The 19,720-nt window shown below is 46.2% G+C and overlaps 2 protein-coding genes across 3 annotated transcripts in view; one reads left to right on the top strand and one right to left on the bottom strand.

Annotated features, from left to right (window-relative positions):
* The window catches only part of DOCK1 (dedicator of cytokinesis 1), a 540,262-nt gene that overhangs the window by 303,513 nt on the left and 217,029 nt on the right, over positions 1–19,720 (bottom strand). The gene's annotated exons all lie outside the window — the stretch shown is intronic.
* Positions 1–19,720, top strand: part of INSYN2A (inhibitory synaptic factor 2A) — a 37,594-nt gene that overhangs the window by 17,261 nt on the left and 613 nt on the right. Inside the window, exon 2 of the mRNA XM_082637869.1 lies at positions 4,435–4,506. Within this exon, the coding sequence (XP_082493995.1) occupies positions 4,435–4,506 (72 nt within the window). The remainder of the gene's footprint in view (positions 1–4,434; positions 4,507–19,720) is intronic.

Below are 19,720 nucleotides of genomic sequence, written 5' to 3'. Positions count from 1 at the left end.
CCCAGCCGCTTCACGGCACGCGGGATCCTCCCGGACCGGGGCACGAACCCACGCCTCCCGCATCGGCAGGTGGACCCCCAACCACTGCGCCACCAGGGAAGCCCCCTCATATGCTTTTTGCACTGAGAATTTTTTTCATTAGATTTGTCCATTACTGGACTTCAATATGAGAACACAAGAGACTGACTGTATTATTGGGTTAATAAATTAGTATTAACCAAACACCCAGCGTGTACCAGGCATTGTGACAGGCGTGGGGTTATAAACCTATATAAGGTATAGGTTCCTCAAAACAAAAGAGAAGAGAGTTTTATAAAGGTAGCAATTAATGTGCAAGACAGGAAATTTTTAATTTTTGATCAAGATGTTCTCCCTCTGTGGCTTTGACATCAATAATCTAAGCTCCCTCTTCTCCAAACTTCTAATCACAAAAGACCTCTAGCCCTCCTGTCACTGGAGAAGCATCTGCTCCAGCAGTTCAGAGTTTCTGGATCGCTTCTCTTTTTGGCAGTGGCAATCCAGAAAGATAATCATTCCAAGTATTGGTTTTATGACTTGTTTCCAAGTGAGAAGGAAAAAATAGGGACATTCCATAATGGCACTCTGTGTTCCCTGTCCTGTAGAAAGGACTCATCTGTTTTGTCTGTATTTGGAGAACACATTCATTCAGATTCTGCAACGCAATTATTAATGGGACCATAAAATCATCAGCGAAGCCAAACCCTACATCTTGTAAGCCCCAAGGACAATGAGATGGATTATCAAAGCAACAAGCACAGTGGGTCACACAGTTCCAGCCCTCTACTAAGAACACCCTCAATGCCTAATAAAACTGTAGTGGACATACCTTGATTAACAATAGCTATTGGAGGCAGCCTGTGACTTAACCATATGACACAAGGACAACACTTTAACTTTTATCCACCAATTAATCTCTCACTGACATCCGTTTTTATGAACTACCTTTCTGGACTCCAAACATTTGAATCCTTTCAAAAAGAGAGGTCCTTAACAAAACCATGGAAACATCCTGAAGGGTCTTCCCGAGAATAGTTCGTGGCAATGAGATCTTGAAAACACTTCTCACACACGGTGGCAATATGGCGGAACACCAAATTTTCATTTAAATTAGCTAAAAAAGGGGGGACCACACACAGATATGTCTCTCTATAAAGCAGATATTATGACTCACTTGATTCTAATCAACAGACATCAGCCAAACCACACTGTATCTCAGGATTGCGTGAGTTAAGTTGGGCTACAAATAAAAGAAGGGAGAAAAAAGAAATTGAATGCAAATGATGTGATAGAAAGGGAGGAGTGAGAGTAAAGGTTAGGAGGAAGTAGGTTCCATGTCATTCTGTCATCCACGTATAAATAAACTTCTACAGTGGCTTCCCATTAAATTTACAACAATGTCCAAAGAGCTTCCTATTTTATATGATCTGTTCTCACCTCCCACCTCTCTCATGTGCTCCAGCTATTCTAGCCACACTGGCCCTTTTATCTGTCCTGCAAACATGCCAACATCATTCCCATTATGATGTTCACAAGTGATGGCCCTTTTGTTTGCAAAACTCATCTCTAGATCTGGAGATGACTAACTGCCCTTTCATTATCATCCAGGTCTCATTCCAAATGCAGGGTCCTCGGGGGGTGAGCCAGAGCCACCTGTACAACATTTCCTTAACAACGAGCCGTCTCCAAAGCCATTCATTCATTCACTCATGTGTGCATGTGTTGCCCGTCTGGCTCTCCCACTCTGCTGTAAGCTTCGAGGACAAGGACAAGATCTTATTCCAGAATGTCTCCTCAGTAGCCAGAATAATGCCTGACACCTAATGGCACTTAATCATTATTTGCTTACTGATTATAACAGGGAAAAAATGCATGCTTTTTACCAAGTGATAAGAACAGTCTGTTCAGAAAGGGCTTTAAAAAGAGCAGTTTATAACTGAAGAACCCCAAGGTCCTGGAAGAGAGTTCTCTTGTGCGTTTTAGGTGCCTGAAGCCTTTGTCCTGTCAGTGCTGGACTCACTGACTATCCCAAGGTGGCAATTATACAAAGTGCAGAACACAGGTCCCAAGGTTCGAGCAGGGCATCACGGAGCATCAGAAGCCTGGGGTCTAAGAATAATGAGATCCCAGACCTGAAGTGTTGCTATATTCTCCTCTGTAAAATGAGGTAGCGTAATTAATTCGAGGACTCCAGGCTCTGATGTAAGTGAGACACTTGGGAACTCCATGCTCCTGGGCAAGGAAGGGGTGTTGGTGTCGATGAGAACTGATGCAGATTCTTCCTGAGGTCTCGAGCAGGAAAGTTCTGCAAGCATGGAAGTCGGATTTTCCTTAGAGCCCAGTAAGCATGCCCCTCAAATAAAGGTTAGGAAATGCCCTTGATTTCGTCTGTTTTCTTTTAAAAGCCTAAACTTTAGAATGTGACCAGCGCATACAGAAAACTAATACATATCCTCTTCGCTGGCTGGTGCTTAATACACACCAATGCAACACACAGAGGAGCTGTCCCTCGTCTGCAGCCCAGCCTAACAGCGGGACAGCACGTCCTGCAGCAAACACGTCATTGCCAGCACTTGTGCTCAAGTACCATGCCTATTTTACCATACAAAATGACCGCGGTCAGACATGAGCTTAGGACAGAGCTCCAGTAAAATCAGTGGGATGGAGAAAGGCCTTTTACATATAATAAGGCATGGGAGAATGGAGGTCAGTGTCTAACACAGAGGACTCTTGGTATGGGTTGAACAAATCTGGAGCCAGGGAGGAAGGTTCAGGAGGAATGTACCCTTGGGGCTTGTCATCAGGAGGAAAGGGCTAAGGAAAGAGGAAGGTGTGATGCACAAGCTCTTCCCTGCTCTCCTCCTGACAAAGCTCAGGGGAGAGGAAAAGTCCCCAAGTGGGCATCCAAAGGCGTCCAATATGGGGGACAGAGGTCAACACAAACGCAGCCACAGGGTGATTCCAATTCTGGCTCGAATATCATGGGCCGCAGGCACTGACTGGCGACACTTTAGGACAGAATATTGTCACTTGATTAACAAATGAAATGCACAGAACTCAAAGGTCAAGTCCGAGTTCACCAAAGCTCACTGCGACAACATGGCACGGAGAGGAAAATCCTTTTGTCAAATGTTTATGCAACACCAAATATAATGAGGAAAACAAAAGTTAATTTCAATTCAAAATCCATGACACGTGCAAGAGAAGTTTACATAGGGAAAGTGATAAAATATCGACTATCCATGTTGACAGAAAACCTTCTGAGCACTATTATTCTGTTGAGTCACTCTCCAAATGTAAATGTGCCCCCAAAGTATGTATAAGCCAATTCAGATGGAAGCTTTTTTTCTGCCACTAATTTAACAGATTCTGGTTATCATGTTTGTCCCTTAGCACAAAGTAATATTCAGAATAAAATACGCCTGCACGTTAAAAATATCAGAGAGGGAAGGCCAGCCAGAGTGGTAGGAGAAACATAATGAAAGCTCCCCAAAACTAGCTTCTTGGGGTGACTGGGCTGAGGAAGATTCAAGAAAATCCTCTCATCAAACCTTTAAGTCTATACAACCTTCCAGAATATACTCCAAAAAATACTCTAAGGTTATTTCTGTTAATGGGAAGAGAATCAGCACCCCTACCTCTCCTCCTAAAAACGTCTAGTCTCACAGGGCTGACAGAACTCACCAGAGAATGTAGCCAGGGACGGTGTCAGAAGGCATTGACAATGAATGCAGCACGATACCCTACCACACAGGTCAGCAAATTTTTTTCTCTAAAGAGCTAGAGAGTGAGTATCCTGGGATTTGCAGACCAAGAGTAGTGTAGCTACTAACGTAAAAATGTTCACTATTCTTTATTATCAAAACTTAAAACTATTTACGGACACTGAAAACTTAATTTCATTAGTTTTCACGTGTTCCAAATATTCTTATTCTTTCAATCTCTTTCAACCATTTATGAATGTAAAATTCAATCTTAGCTTGCTGGCTCAGAGTGGGATTCGCCTGAGGGCCCCAGTGTGCAGACCCCTCCTCTCGCAGGCCAAGGGGTGGTGGGGCAGAAACAAGTCAGAAGGTCTGGGGTTGGTTTCCCATCAAAGTTTCTTTTAAACACCATAAATATCAAGCTGCACTGAAACATCCCAAATTCCCTTTGCTTATAACAAAATCAGATTATTTACTTCATCCCGTAGTTTATGTTCGCATCCCAGATTTAATTTACATATCAGCTATAGAGGTTGCATTGGTTGTATACAATAAATGCAGAGACAGGAGCAAAATGGGAAACACACGGATCGATTTCTATTACCCTAACGAGCAATGGCATTGGGAAAGAATCTGATGGGAGCCGTGTGCTCCAGAAAAGCCAGCGGCCAGCAGCCACCACGTGTAATGCTCTCCTGTTCTTATCTTGTAGGCTTTCATATCGGACTGGGCAAGACACAGCTAATTGTGACACATGCAGGAACAGTGCATGTATTATCTATAGGTATGTCAATGTTCTCCTCTTCCCACTTTGTTATTATGAGTGACAAATGATGTTTACCCACGAATGCAAGAATCATCTGGGATCATGCTGGGGTGATTATATCAGACAAAAAGTAAAGAACCTTTCCTGACCATAATTCTAGGCTGCTTCTAAATACTCAGCCTCACACACAGAATCATGGGATGAGGGAGAGCTTGAACCCACGTATCTGGCAAATGTATCTTAGCAGTGTTTCCAAAATCGGTGTAAGTTTGATGGCTTGCTCCCTCAGAATCGACAGCCATGGACACTGTACTGTGTGTTCCGTAACGGCTGTGAAATATAAGCCCTTCAGATGGTATAGATCAAAGGCTGCAAACCACACCGTATGTGCTAGGAATACCACAGAAAAACCCAATGTGCAGTTTATTTCCTGGGGAATCACCAGGGTTGTGGCACTTATGTCCCTTGGGGCATAAGCCCCTGTCTAGAGCCCTATGGCTGGTCTTCCTGTTTTTCAATTTGAAGTGCGTTTAGATTACTCACGTTGACAAGAATACAGCAGAAACTTTCAACAAGCAAAAAGCATGTAAGGCTTTTGGCAATAATTTAGGATTTTAAGACATGGTCATGACCTTCAGAGAGGTTACTGTCTTTTTTTTTTCTTTTTGGAAATATAATTTTCATAAGCAAAAGATGAGAGCAGTAAGAGATGTTATGATTTAGTTCATTTTTTAAAATTAAGCCTGAAGAACAATTTTACTTGATTTGCCAAATTATCAACAACAAAAAAAAGCTGCACAGTTTTATATCTAAAACTGTATAAAGGAATGCCAATCTCAAGCAAAAAACACCTTCTAAAGAGATCTTCAAAGTTACCACCCTCCTATCAAGAAGGCAGAGACAGGGAGAGGGTATAAATGTCTTAACGATGGCAAAAAGCTTGAGTCCACACAGTCTTGAGTCCATCACATCTCCAATCCAGACGGAGCATCCCAGACTGGGCCCCAGGTTCTTTACAAGTAGAGTTGGGTCACCTGGTGACTGGTGTGGTTGCAGCAGAAGAAACCACAGGGCAGACACGAGCTCCGGTACCACCGTAGCGAAGTCCGTCCTGCAGAGGTTCTCAACCCAGGGAGATTTTGCCTCCCGGGGCACATTTGGCAAGAATGGAGGGAGATGCTCTCAGCTGTCACAACTGGAGAGGTGCTACTCCATCTACCAGGTAGAGGCCAGGGATGCTGCTAACATCCTATGATGCCTAGGACAGCCCTCCACGACGAAGAGTCAGCCCATACAAACTGTCAACTGTGCCAAGACTGAGAAAGCCTGCCTTGCAGGAACCATGGCCTGGTTACGATCTAGTAAAAGTCACACAAACTGCTAAGGCCTCCTGGCTACCCAGAGGGACCCGGGTCCCCTACAGCAGCCCTGGCCCAGCAGGCCAAGATGCCTGATTGCTCAATATTAACAAGGAGGTGAAAATCAAGCACCCAGGCAAGAAACGTCAAGCACTCCAAATACAAACTTATCAGAGAAGTTTGGTCGGTGGGAATCTTTTTACTACACCCATATTATGGGAAACAATTTTGAATCAACAGTGAAGGGATGTAAGTGACATAAAATAAAACGCTTTCAAAGAAAAAAAATTGCTTTCACTAAACCAGTCAATTAGGAAAAGAAATGAAGAACTGAGAGCTCCTGGCATAAATATCCTCACCCTTTAGCTTTTGCTACTCTGGGAGCTAAAACTCCTCCAGTCTCCAATGCTATAGAGTCGAAGGGAACCCAGATTTCCAAAGAAGTTGCGGAAGAGTGAGCCTGATGATGTAAATCCACTTAACACTTTGTGGGTGACTGAAAGAAGAACTTATTAGCACACTCTCCAATGTAAAGTGAAGTAATTTACATAAATGTAGCTCTAAATCCAGAAGTAACTTACGTTTAAAAAAAAAAGTGATTGAACTTAAATCACTTTTTAAAAAGTTAAAAGTGTTAAAGAGTTAAAGAGTGATTGAAGTTTAAAGAGTTAAAAGTGATTGAACAGTCTGTGAAGGACAGGAATTAGCCTTGAGTGTTACTGTTTAGACGTGGCTCACCCAGTGATCTGTGTGAATCCCAGTACACAGCCACTGGCTCATTTATCATAAGAACTGGGAGTTCCAGCACCACAAGAATTTGACAAAATTTAGTAAGACTCACTCACCAGTAGAGGGACTGAGTCACTGCGACCACTCTGCTCATCTCCTGCAAACTGGGGAAACGATGCGTGTCTCTTCATAGAGACCTTGTCATCAAAGATGTGACGGCAGGGACTGTGCCTCTTCAGGAACTGTGTACAGTGGGGACCTCTACAGCCATGCCACCCTACAGTAAGTAAGCCCCCTCTCTAAGTGAACAGGGCATCCCGGGAGAGGCGGCACTAGAGAAGAAGTGGAGTTTTAGATCGCTCTTTCGGGAAAGTGTTTTAAAATCCCCCCGTCAGAGTGGTAACAGCAACAAAAACTTCCCAACACCCCAACTTCAGCTGCAAAGAGAAGTTACTCGGAAGGCTTAATGGTAACATTTCAGCTGGACTCCCACCGCCCCCAAAAGTAGTCTTCCTGCTGTGAATTCAAACAGAGGTCTCTATATTACTACCAAGTTGAACCTATATATTCGTCAAATTCTGTTTCCCAGTTTTCCTATCACTTTATATAGGATATAATTTAAAATTAGAACTGTTAAAATTCACCAGTTACTCTTGACGTTGGTTATTGACATTAGCAAGAGTGTTCTGTGCACTACAGATGAGAGGAAAGAGAGCTCACTTCTGGTTCACTAATTGAAACACGAGTCAAAAGAGAAATCATAAACGTAAACATGTTATTTGACTCTGAATCATATAACTGTCTTACAATGTACATGGTTTTAAGTTATGCCAGTCTTTTGAGGTGAGGCCCAGATGTCTTCTGTGCCTGTGGTCACGCCCACTGGACTTCCAAGGTATCTGCCACGAACCACACCCATTCTCCTGAGGTTATCTTGTGACAGAACCTGATTTCAGGGTCCTTCTGGACGCCGATTTGCCCCTCCCTTTGCCACACTCAGTACTTCGTAGCGAGCTCCTCTGTCCAAAACATCTAACCCACAGAAATAATTCTCTCTTGCCTCCAGTGTATCTCATTGGTTTATGTAACACTCAAATAAATCACATCGTTTCAATGCTGAGTACAAACGGCATAAACAGATCCAAACCCAGCATCCCCCTGGTGAGCACACAGCTGGAGAAGTGAGGACAGAGGGTCAGGGATCCACAACAGAGGAGCCCGTGTGCCAGGAGCACCCAGCCCCGCGTGGGCGGCAGTTCCATCATGGGGGGCACGACGGTGGTGGCTACTCCAGCACCTCGGTGAAGGGGGCTTTTATAATCCCATCAGAAAACCAAAGACTGGTACAAGAGAGTGGTGGCTGGCAGTTGTTGATACCTCCAGATAGGTAATTTCCCTTGGGGTTCCCTTCTGCCAAAAAAGAATGGGGAGTGTAGAGCAGATATCATCCACCCAGATGATTTCTCAGTGCACAGTCAGCCCTGTGATTCAATCCTCAAATGTCAAATGCTTCATGAAGGATAGAGGTTTCTTTGATAGAAAAGCATCCAGCACACAACAGGCCTTGGGTAGAAGAAATCACCTGTCCAGGTGACCCCGTAGCAGTGCAAATGGGCAGCCAGAACATCTCAGAGGTGAGCCAGAGGGAGTGTCCAAATTGCAAAGGCTTTTTTTTTTTTTTTTTGCGGTACGCGGGCCTCTCACTGTTGTGGCCTCTCCCGTTGCGGAGCACAGGTTCCGGATGCACAGGCTCAGCGGCCATGGCTCACGGGCCTAGGCGCTCCGCGGCATGTGGGATCTTCCCGGACCGGGGCACGAACCCGTGTCCCCTGCATCGGCAGGCGGACTCTCAACCACTGCGCCACCAGGGAAGCCCAAAAGGCTTTATGATTTAAGTGCATCTCTTTTCACGGAGGACGTCACAACAAATCCTCCATCAATTCCTGCGAACACCTCTGCAGAGACGATCCCATCAGAAGGGGATGAGTTGACGCTCGGAGTCCCTGCAGTTGGTTCTATGCCTGGCTCGGCACCCAGGCTCTCAGGTACCAGGGCCTGCACCCTAGACTTCAGGAATGTTCTAAGAGTCCCTGTACCACCATCTCGGCCACTCTTCTGGGTCTTTCCCAGAGGATGCCCACAGCACCTCAGAACTGAATAGGTTGAAGGAGTTTCAAAATAAAGACATTTTAAAATGCCAAAGGCCTGTGGTTGTCCCAGAGCCTGGGCGAACACGAGGGGCCGTCAGAGCTGCCAGTTTCCACATGTTGTCATTTGTCATACCTGTTTGCTGGCAGGCAGAGAGCCCTGGAGGTCAATGAATTTGATCCCGCCCACCTTGCATTTACACACTGCTTTTCACCCAAAACCCAAGGACCCTCTCTGAGCGGTGTAAGAATCCACCACGTTGCCAGTAACACTTGGCCTAGGGACATGCAAAGGGGGCCGTGTCCAAGACACGGCTCCCTGTCGTTCTAGCAATGCAAGCCCTTGAATAAATGTGTGCCCTTGCCATGGGTGGCAGTACATACTTCTCTGTAAAAAAAATAAGTCTGTCATAGAAAAAAAAAATCAAAGGGACAAAAGATCTTGAAGCAATTTCATGGAAAAAGGGGCCCCAGGACCACAAACAAAAGGTTGTGAAAATCAGCCTGCCTGGGACTGATGTTCAGATAGGGGGTGCCCCAGAGGTTAGGGCTGAGCTGCCATCCTCTGTCTTTGGAGGGGTGTCCATTAGATCTCCAAGTCCTGCATGATTGAAGGAAGGGACCAGGTAGATCCTTTCTAGCTCTGAAATCCCATGAGTCAGTGATCTACAATTATTAAAGGAATGGATCTGAGAACTTCAGAAGAAAGTCTACGTGGAGATAAAAGTTTGGGCATCCACGGGGCATTTCTCAACCAAATAACATCCATTCCCGTATTGGCAAATCGATTTAAAAAGAGCCAAAACAACCATCCTTGGGCAATGGATTGCCCTGCTTCCTAGACACTGAAACCCAAGCATCAAAAGTGATATCTTCCATCAGTGGGAATTTGGAGGTGGTTGACATGACTACAGTTTTTGTTTCCTAACCTGGACCAATTGTGAAATTCTAATTTAAGACCATCTCAGCATGAAACAAGATAACAAGAGATACAAGTTTTAGTTTTCTGTAGTAAAACTTTTCTGGCTTATCATCCATAGTTCCTGTCAAAATAGGCTGTAATTATTTCAGAAAATGTTTGAAGGATAAAGTACTAATATAATATAAGCAGTTGAAATCCTTTGTATCCACCCTATCTCAGTAGGTCTCTTGTCAGACTAATCTGATGAGTCACGCTAACTGATGATTCATCCTTTGTTCAGATTTTGTTTCAAAAAGGAACAATGCAACATACCATTTCCCTGCTTTACTGAAGTGGTTAATTCGTAAAATAATACCACAACAAAATGGCTTGAATTCAAATTTGTGCATTTTTATGAGGATAGCCTGTGCTAACCTCAGTTCAAAGGCTTTGGGGAATGAAAGCGAGCTTTGAAAGATAATGATAATGATGATTCAGACTAATTAAGTAGAATCTTTACCAGAATTTAAATCTTCCTGTAAAGTATTAGAATTCCTACCATTAGTTCCAAGTCCTAAAACACCTGTCCCCTTCAGGAGGACACTGCCCGCAGCTGCATCCTTTCTGTATCATCAGGGCCACCCACAGCCAGCCTCAAGTGACACTAATAATTATGCAGTGAATCCGTGAGTGGACTTGGCCCCCAAGGGAAGGGAACACTGCCCGTCTGCCTATCACTTTGTTTTCAACACCCCAAAGGGAGGGAGTTTGCAGGATGCCCTGTTGTCTATGTTGTATTTTCATCTTTTGATATGATCCATGGATGGTCAAGGATAGACAAAATTTCAAACAACTGTTTTGATAAAGTACCCGAGTCCCTTCCATTTGGTGCTTCTGTGCATTTCCTCAGCAAGCATTTTTCATGAAACTCCTAGGAGATGAGGGGCATGGCCCCACACACCGGGAGGTGGGAGGAATCGGTGATCTGGCTGAAGACAACCCGGTAGAACCCCTGCCGTAAGACCTTTTAACAACAGAGTGATAACAACAGGGAACCTTCTGTACCGAAGGTGTGGGCCACAGACACAGTGAAGAAAGGCAGAGGACGGGGAGATGAAGGCAACCAGGGTGTTCCACCTGGGGACAGCTGACGCAGAGGAGAGAGGACCATCTTGGAGGGGTAGCATCTTGGGGAGGGTTTAGATGTGTTCTGTAGAACACCTCCCCAACCCCCCAGGCTAGAGGGTTGGAAACAACCGGAAGGATTAGGGGGAGAAACAGTCAGAGGATTTCCAAGGATGAAAGGGGATGCCTTGCTGCTGGCACATAAGCATGTAGCTTTACAGCGGCTGGGGAACTTTCCAGTGCATCGAAATCTTTAACTGTTTATCAAGGAAGCTCCCAAATTCTGCAAGGTCCTTTCCAAAATGGTTGGAGGGTTTCAGGAAAGATGAGAAAAACACCCTAATAGTATGAGATGGAACAAGGAATTCACAGAATTAATGGTTTGCATTTTCTCAAATCATCAATAGAAATTCACTGCATCACCAATATGAACACAAAATAGAAGGCCGCAAAGATTCCAGACAAAAATGTGCATGGAAATGTCACTGATTCCAGAGTATTGCAAAAAAGGAGCTGCAATCAGGACAGCCACCAGAACTGGACGCCTCGAAACTAATGAAGTCTTATTGTTAAGAGAGGTAATTGCATTTGTATGCAGAACCCGGGCCAGGTCTAGCCTGTCCAGAGCCCACTTGGAGTGGAATCTTTGCTGCCTTTGTCATTTAGTGATTCTCTCTTAGTGGAAGTGGCCAGGCCAGGTCTAGCCTGTCCAGAGCCCACTTGGAGCGGAATCTTTGCTGCCTTTGTCATTTAGTGATTCTCTCTTAGTGGAAGTGGCCAGGCCAGGTCTAGCCTGTCCGGAGCCCACTTGGAGTGGAATCTTTCCTGCCTTTGTCATTCAGTGATTCTCTCTTAGTGGAAGTGGCCTTTGCAGGCCTGTTTCCGATCACCACCGCTTGTGCATATTAAATTCTTTACCAACGTGAGCTGATGTGGAGGAAATTAGCTTTTGTCTAATACTTAGTGCTCCGTTCCTAGTATTTACAGTGACTGATGGGGCGGGAGGAAGATGCCAGAAAGGATTTCCTAGGATAATACGTTAGGCGATGTTGTTCTGATGTAAGGAAATATGTTTTAATAAAGTAAATTAAATGTTAGGAAAAAAAAAAGAATGACTTAACAGACCTGAAAATTCTCCTTGAAAATTCCCCAAACCAATAATCCAAGTTTTGTCTATTCCATTAGAATTATAAAAATATATTCTTTCTTTTTCCCCAATATGAAAGGATCAGGTTTTAGTCATCTTTAGTGACCTTTTACTAACCTTTAGTATCAGAAAGTCTATGTGTAACTGATGACAGCTGTACAAGTGAAAACTGATTACTCACCTCAACATATTCTTTGTAAAGCAATTAGTTAAAAATTATTCAGCAGAGAAAGGTTAATTACACTGAGAGCCCTCCTCTTAAGACCCTCAGAAGTCAAAATTAACGAGGTAGTCACCTATGTCCAAAACAGGGTGAAGGAGTTACATTGTCAGTGTCATGAGCAAGTCAGTGTCATTCACGTTTAGACAACCATGTAGATTTTGTAGCCACCTATGTCCAAAACAGTGTGAAGGAGTTACATGGTCAGTGTCATGAGCCAATCAGTGTCATTCACTTTTAGACAACCATGTAGATTTTTCTACGAGCTGGATACAGCATCCAGTCCTTACCTGGGTGCCCTCAGCATGTAAAATTCCTTGGGGACTCAATGACAAAAGAAACCACCTAGGGTTTGCTGCAGTCACTCAGCTGACTCTCCTGCCCCATCAGCCGCCTTGAAGGAACTGATCCCACAGACAACACATCCCTGGAGGTGTGGTAGGGAACCCGGGGGTTTAGACAGGTCACCAGTGACACCATAAGACACGCACAAGAAGCTCATGGCTTTCTGGCCTATGCACTGAGAATTGTCGCTGCTCCATAACCTCTCTCTCTCTGCTCACGTCAGAATAGGGGAAGCTCCTGAGAGCGTCAGCAACTCAGCGTTCTGGGCTGGTGGTTCAGAGGGGCCGGGTTGCTCTGCACTTTAGCTCAAGCACTGTGACCCCAAGTCATTCCTCTCTGGGCAACAGGTTGTCCACCCTCAAGATGAGACGAGAAGACAAGGTCACGGCCAAGATCTCAGCCGACCGGACTCAGGTCACCTGGCTGGGTGTTCCAGCCCTGGCACCTGAAGGACCCACGACAAACAATTTTGGAGAGTACTGTGTTTTCTCCTTTTAACTGCAGTTACAATGCACATCCTGCTCAAAGATTAAAAAAAATAATTGTGTGCTCTTTGTTGAGGCCAGGGACAGCAGTGAACTGGCAGTCCACATTTAATAATTATCCATCCCTTCTAAATATAATGTCTGATCTTGATGGCTTGCTAGAAGTATGACATCAGATATGCTTAATACACATGTGACACTGTTAGCGATCTGGTCCCTTTCTTACTCGAGAAATGATTATGGTTGGAGGTTATAAACAGCGCTTGAGTCTTTCTGCCTCAACCGCTCTGTGGCGCAAAATTACAGGAGGCTCAAACGCAGTTCCCTGATCCCTGTGCATCTGGCCAGCCCTCAAATTTGGGCACTTAGAGGAAGCCCGGGTGCCAGACCACTCTTTGTATTCCAGAGGAGTCACAGATAATAAAGATACCGAGGATGGAGCTTCAGTCAAGCATAAAAGGAAGGACTGTCCTCCCGCATGGTCAGGCTACGTACCACGATGTATTCAGAAAGGTCACTGTCTATAACTTTGGATACTTTGGAATATACTTTCTAGCTAGGATAACTGGCTAATGTTTTGCTTTTTATAACCATAACCATAATTTCCTTGCCATAGGCCATCACGAAAAGGGGATAGATCTTATAGTTCAGGTATTAGTATTATTGAATACCCATCTCTTTTTGGTATTTTAAATCTTACAGTGACTCTGTAAACTTTGATTAGGCACCTACTGTGTGAAAGAGTGGCGGAAGAAGCATTCAGAGTTATGATGAATCATTTCTATGTTCAAATTATTAATACTGCAAACTACTGGAACAAGCTCCATATATATACACAACAGGTATATAACATATGGACATATTTTGTGTACATATGTTCGTTTTGATGAATAAGTTATAACTAGACAACAGAGGCAGCATTCTGCTGAGACTGGACGTGAGGGGATTCGGGTTCATCAGTTTATTTCAGTTCAGTAAACAAAGAGGTCACGTGCTGAGTCTCTCACTGTATTAAAGGCATCACAGATGCCGCTGAATTCAACATGGTCTATCCCTCGATGCATTTCACAGAACTGAGAAAAAGTAGCTATGATCCAACATGAGCCAGAAGTGCTCTGATAAAAATGTGCAGAGACCCTAAGCAGTGTGGACCAGAGGAGTTTGGACAGGACGGAGGGGCGGGCACATGTGGTTAGTCTAGAAAATCCACAGAAGGAAGAGGCAACAAGTGCCCTCGGTTTAAAGGATGAGTGGAAGTTTTGTCAAGGAGTTTCAGGTTTTCCTAAGGTAACTCTGGTACTTGGAAAACGCGTTAGGGCAGGAGAGAGATGGAGAGACGAAGCACTGGACGGCTGTTTCAGTGGCCAAAGTGAAAACTGCCTAAGTTCTTTGGGGGCAGAGGAAGGCGCTGGAGATTGCTGAGGGCGGCTGCATGGTACCCAGCTGATGGAAGCAGGCGGGAAGGGTGAGTCCAGCTAGATGCCAAGGTGCCCGGCTTGGCAGCTGAGTTTGGGAAGACAGAGCAGCAGGCTGGGGAAACGATCTGATTCTGGACATGCCGGATGGATGGGGCCCCTCAGTAGTCACACGGAGATGTGTCCAGGGAAGTCTGATGGCTATTTTGGGTCCTGGTTCTCCCACTGCCTAAAGGCACAGCCGGGCCCACATATGTAAACTGAGGCTGAGAAGTAAATAAAAAGAGATGTGCCTGGTTCACCAGGCTTGCAAGGGAGACAACCCAGCCTGTAACTTGGAGCCTGACTTTCAGCTTCTTCTGAACAACAGTGTCATCCAAGGCGCTGACGTGAAGCCAGCCGGACATAAAGCACTGCATTTTGAGGACACTGTGAGAGCCATCGCACGCCCCAGCGAGTTGGCTGCCCTGAGTTTGCCTGAGTTTCCGTGCAGGCGTGGTGGCTCCATGGAGCCCCCTGGCGGTGGGCGTGCATCTCCACTGTCATTTCACAGCCCGGGAAGCTCAGGTCCCTGAAGGTGGGATGATGTATCCCCAGTGGCAGAGCGTGGGTCAGTCAGAGCCACAGCGAGCACCGGGGACTCTGCGATCTGATTCAAAGAAAATTAAAAACGGAGGCCTCCGCTCTGCAGTCCACTGAGCCCCGCCAACACTGTCAAGGTTGGAGAAATCAGAGATTTCGGGTTTTCTTCCAGTCCAGAAAACACACAAGTGCCTGGGAGCCGAACTCACCTGCTTTTAACTCTTCACTGCTACACCCAGGGGACTGGAGAAAGGAACGTTCTAAACCCATTTCCCCTTCAATTAACTCAAGGAGCTGGCGACAGCTTGCTAAGGAAACTGTGGCAGGGCCCGGGTATTTATAGGAGCAGCAGACAAGCAGAGCATCCGCTGGAGATGCTGGGACCACGCTCCTCTGCAAAATCGCATGAAGTCGTGGGGAGAAGTGTTACTACAAAGCCCAGCAGAGACGCCGGGAAGCAAATAAAGCTGGTGCCAGCTGACAGAGCAGCCTGAGGTTCAGAGCAGATTTTTATTCCTTTGGAACTGTAGAGTAATAGTTCTGTAAGCAAAGTCCCGACACATAAAACTTCTGTTTTCAAGAGAAAAAGAGTAACCAAAAAATGCATCCTGCAGCCCGTGGCTTTAATCCTTCATCACCGTGAGCCACGTAGATGTGGCCAGTGGCTTTCGGTGGCACGCCTGGCAGCATGGCTTCAGTTACCACGGAGCTCTCAACACAAGCATTTTGTTGGATGGACGCAGGCAGGGGAAGGAGAGAGATAAAACGTAAATAATGATAGCTCCAGGGGATTTATATCTTGTCAACAGCCCCAGCAGTCCTGGGGCCGTTCTGGATCACCCAGCACAGTCTGCAGTCTGCGTTGTACCTCAGGCACTAAAGGAGAGAACAGCCAGCGTAGCGGAGGCTGGCCCGGCTCCAGTCCCTTCACACTCAGGCTCAGAGTCTCTAGAGTCAGGACATTTTCCAGGCTGCTTATCCTTGGACGTGCAAGTGTTCCACGCGATGCGTGTGTCCCCTCGACAGTGCGCTACAAACGCCAGATCTGGCCTGCAGGAGGCAGGTGGTACCAGCAGCAGCCTCCAGCCTCGTGTGCGGCTGGATTCTGAGACCCTGGACCTTGCAGGAAGCTGTGCCAAGCCCCAGCCGAGTCCTAAGAGGTGAGGACAAGGTCTAGAGGCCAGACTTGGAACACACACACTCCTGTCTGCCTGTGCAGTGAGGGCAAGTCTCTAAGCTGGAGCTGCTCTGGGAAGGCAGGTCCAAACCGCACAGGGCAGGTACGCTGCCCTGACGGAGCTTAGAAGCAGCATCATGCAGAAAACCACAGCAGGGGCGCCAGCCCACAGGAAAAGTGGGCAGGGAATCAAAAGACTCCCGGGTTCGAAGTGCACAATTGGCCACACCCTGCTGACCCCACCCATCTTAAGATTTTACCGCAGACTCTTCCAGAAGAGGGGAAGCCAGGAGTAGAAGCGGGGGAGGCAGGCTCCAAACAGATCCTGGTGTGTGTTTTACGACGAAAGTTTCAGCATCTTCTTCGATTAAGTTCTGAGAGAAGGGAGCCGGGCCACAGATTCCACCAGGAGTGGGTCCAACAGCGCTGCCTGGGGGAGAAGCCCTGTTTACCGGCAGTGAGGAGGGGGCTCGATGTGGGAGGAAGAGCAAGGGGGCACAGCCAACATCACCGACCAAGACAGAGCGGCTCAGCGCAACGGGGACGAAAGCCGAGACGGGACTTGTCTTTTACAGCCCAGGCGTTAATTCTGTAAGTATTACGTAGGCAACTGCCGCGACTCAGGCCGTGCTGTAGGTACTGGGAGCAGAGACGGGACAATACTCACCCCGTCACAGCAGCTGCATTTGGGGGACGGAGGCAAAATGATATGGAGATAAATGCAATCATCTGTCGTGAGTGCCAAGAAGGAAGAAAGGAGCGGAATGGGGGCGTTCAGAAGGCGCTAGAGAGTAAGGAGGTCACGTGGGCCTGGGGACAGAGGGGCACGGAGTGGCCAGGACACGTCCTCCAGACAGGGGAGAAAGCGACAGCCCTGAAGACGGTGACGGTGCCCACATGCACCGTCTGCCTGGCAGCTGCAGCCAACCCCCGCCAACACGCCCCCCCCGTGTCCCTCCGATCGGGGTGGAAGCCCAAACCGAGGTCCATCGCTTCTCCACGGGGCAGCACCCCCCATCCCCCGCTCCCAGGCCCTATCTGGACAGCTCGCTGTGTTAAACAGGGAGGGGCTCTGGGCACAGAGTCCAAGTGCCCTCGACTGCCCACCGCTGGCTTCTGTCCAAGTCCTCTGTGCGGACCAGGGCAGCAGGTGCTGCTTTATTCTGGCCATTTGGCTGCTAAGACTGAAGGGCCCTTTGCTCTGTGTCAGCTAGAGTCGGCCAGACGATTAACCTTCGGACACTGCCCTCTCCAGCCGGCTGTCTGCTTCCGATCGACCCCGGTGACTTGGTGTGCTCCTCCCTAAAGGAGAAAAGCCCCCCAGTGGAAAGCACTGGACAGAGCCATGTTATTCCTACCTGACAGCAGGGCACAGGACATCACCTGACAAGCAGGTGCACTGCAACTTGGGGTTACAGACCGGGAGGGAGGTGCAGGGCTCAAGGTCACCTCACTGCAGGCATCTCCCAGCGGGCGCTCACGGCCACTCACACTCCCTCCACGAAGAAGCCAGCTTCCGGCGGCAGCTTCTCAGTCGTGGGGGACGGCAGATAGGAATCAACTGACAGGTGAAGTCGAGTCATTTTGTTAACAAGAACTCACATTAGGTTACGCTGTGATTACAGTGGTGGTTCTGTGGTATGATAAATTGGTTAATAACGGGGTTCCCAATGTAGGAGCTTAATGGGAATTCAATAATTACAGGTACCCAGGACTGTACTGTGAGCCCAGGAAATGCTAGCACCCACCCTCTGATCTGGTAACACAAAACCTATCTGGGCCTATTGAGATGGGTATGATCTGGAGAACATGCTTTCAATACTGACCAAGCACCTTGACAAAATTACTCTTTTGTACCTAAAATACCATATTGGATGCTATACTATCTTACAGACTCAATGGCAAGGTTCTTGTTTTCCTTGTTAAATGTCCAAGCTGAAGAATTCTTGAATAGGTATTTCTTAATCATTGTTAGCTCTTGTCCCCATTATACAATTAGAGACCAACAAATGATAAGGAGAAAATAATATCTGAATTGCATCTTATAGTTTAGGAAACTCTTTCTTTCAGGAGGGAGAGAGTGGGGAGGATCCTTACCATTTTTCAGTAAGATACCAGGACAGTAATTATTATACCCCTTCAAGTGAAGGAAACCGAACCTTAAAGAGGTTAAGGGATTTATCTGAGCTCCCACTCACCACCACCCCCCCGCTCCACAGCATAAGATGAGAAAGCCAGGATGCAAATCCCTGTTCTTCCTACTGAAGCAATAACTGAGGCTCGTGTTTCACAAAGGCAGCATGTTCTGAGATTTGCACTTTTCACAACTGTCCCCAAGAGGAACCATGACTATATTATCCCCTGTTCTAGATTAGCAAGTCATGAGTTCATGGGGTTTTATTCTATTTCCTATAAACTGCAGCGTAACTCAAAGAGGCCCTTTGAAATGAGGGGAGAAAAATAATTTTTGTTTTGGCAACAGGGGGAGAACTAGCCATAAACTTCTCTGACAATATTTTTAATTTTTTCACTAATACAGTCTTTGATGATAAGAAAAATGGAACAGTGGATTTAAAGCATACAACGGTCCATTAGATGGGTCTTGAACTTGTTTTTAAAACTCCAGATAATACAGCTTTGCTGTTTTTGTCTTTTCAAAATGTCAAAATGTAGCTGGGATTAATGGTTCTCTAAATCAATAGGATATCATGTTTGTAAATGGTTTACGGCTCCACTGGATATAAATTGTTGAGCTCATGTATTATCATCACTGCTGAGCCTTCAGTGAAATCTACTGACATTTCGACTGGCATCCAGAGCAGAAATGGAAGAAGCACAGAGTGGGCATGTCCGGAGGCCTGGCGTGATGCAGCACCCAGGTTCAAATTCTAGGGGTACAGGCAAGGCAACCAAAAAGGAGGCGAGGCCCATTGCCCCGGGCTGATCACAGAAGAGTGGCACTGGAGCAGGGGGGTCCTACCCAAAGTTAGGGGGTCAGCAATGGTCCTTTCCAAAGCCATGAACGGATGGGAGGACTCTAGGCCAACTGCAGCATTCTCAGGAGAAATTTCATAAGACACAAGATATACTTAAGAAAACCAGCTTTAACCCTGTCGTTCTAACACAAACCCTATCACTACTGGCAAATGTCCTTCCTCATGGCTACATGTTTGCACACTATGGCTTCGGCCGTGTAATTACAGTTTTGTTATTTTCACTGAACACTATCTATCTTTTTGCCTGGAAAACTATCTCTGCGAACAACTGAGTGATATTCAATGGTGTTGACTTGATAAAACGTACTCTTTTCCCCAATGTTGGATATTTGGGCTCTTACCAGTTTTTTAGGCAGATGAGATTTTGCAAAGGAGACCAGAAGCCAAGGTCACTTCACTTTACAACTGTTTCAGGTGAGATAAATGGTTTTCTCTGACCTTGTGAAAAGTTGCACAGAGCTTCCAAATACCTGGTGTACATGCACTAAGATAACCCCTGAACACTCATATCTTCGGTTACCTGTCTCATGAAGCACATGTGTGCAGTCTATGGACAAGCAAAAGGGTTACTCACATGTCACATTTCTCATTTCAATAAACACAGT

The sequence above is a fragment of the Mesoplodon mirus genome (assembly GCF_964341445.2).
Source record: "Mesoplodon mirus genome assembly, chromosome: 2".
NCBI lineage: Eukaryota > Metazoa > Chordata > Mammalia > Artiodactyla > Ziphiidae > Mesoplodon > Mesoplodon mirus.
This window is presented reverse-complemented; position numbering and strand designations above follow the sequence as displayed.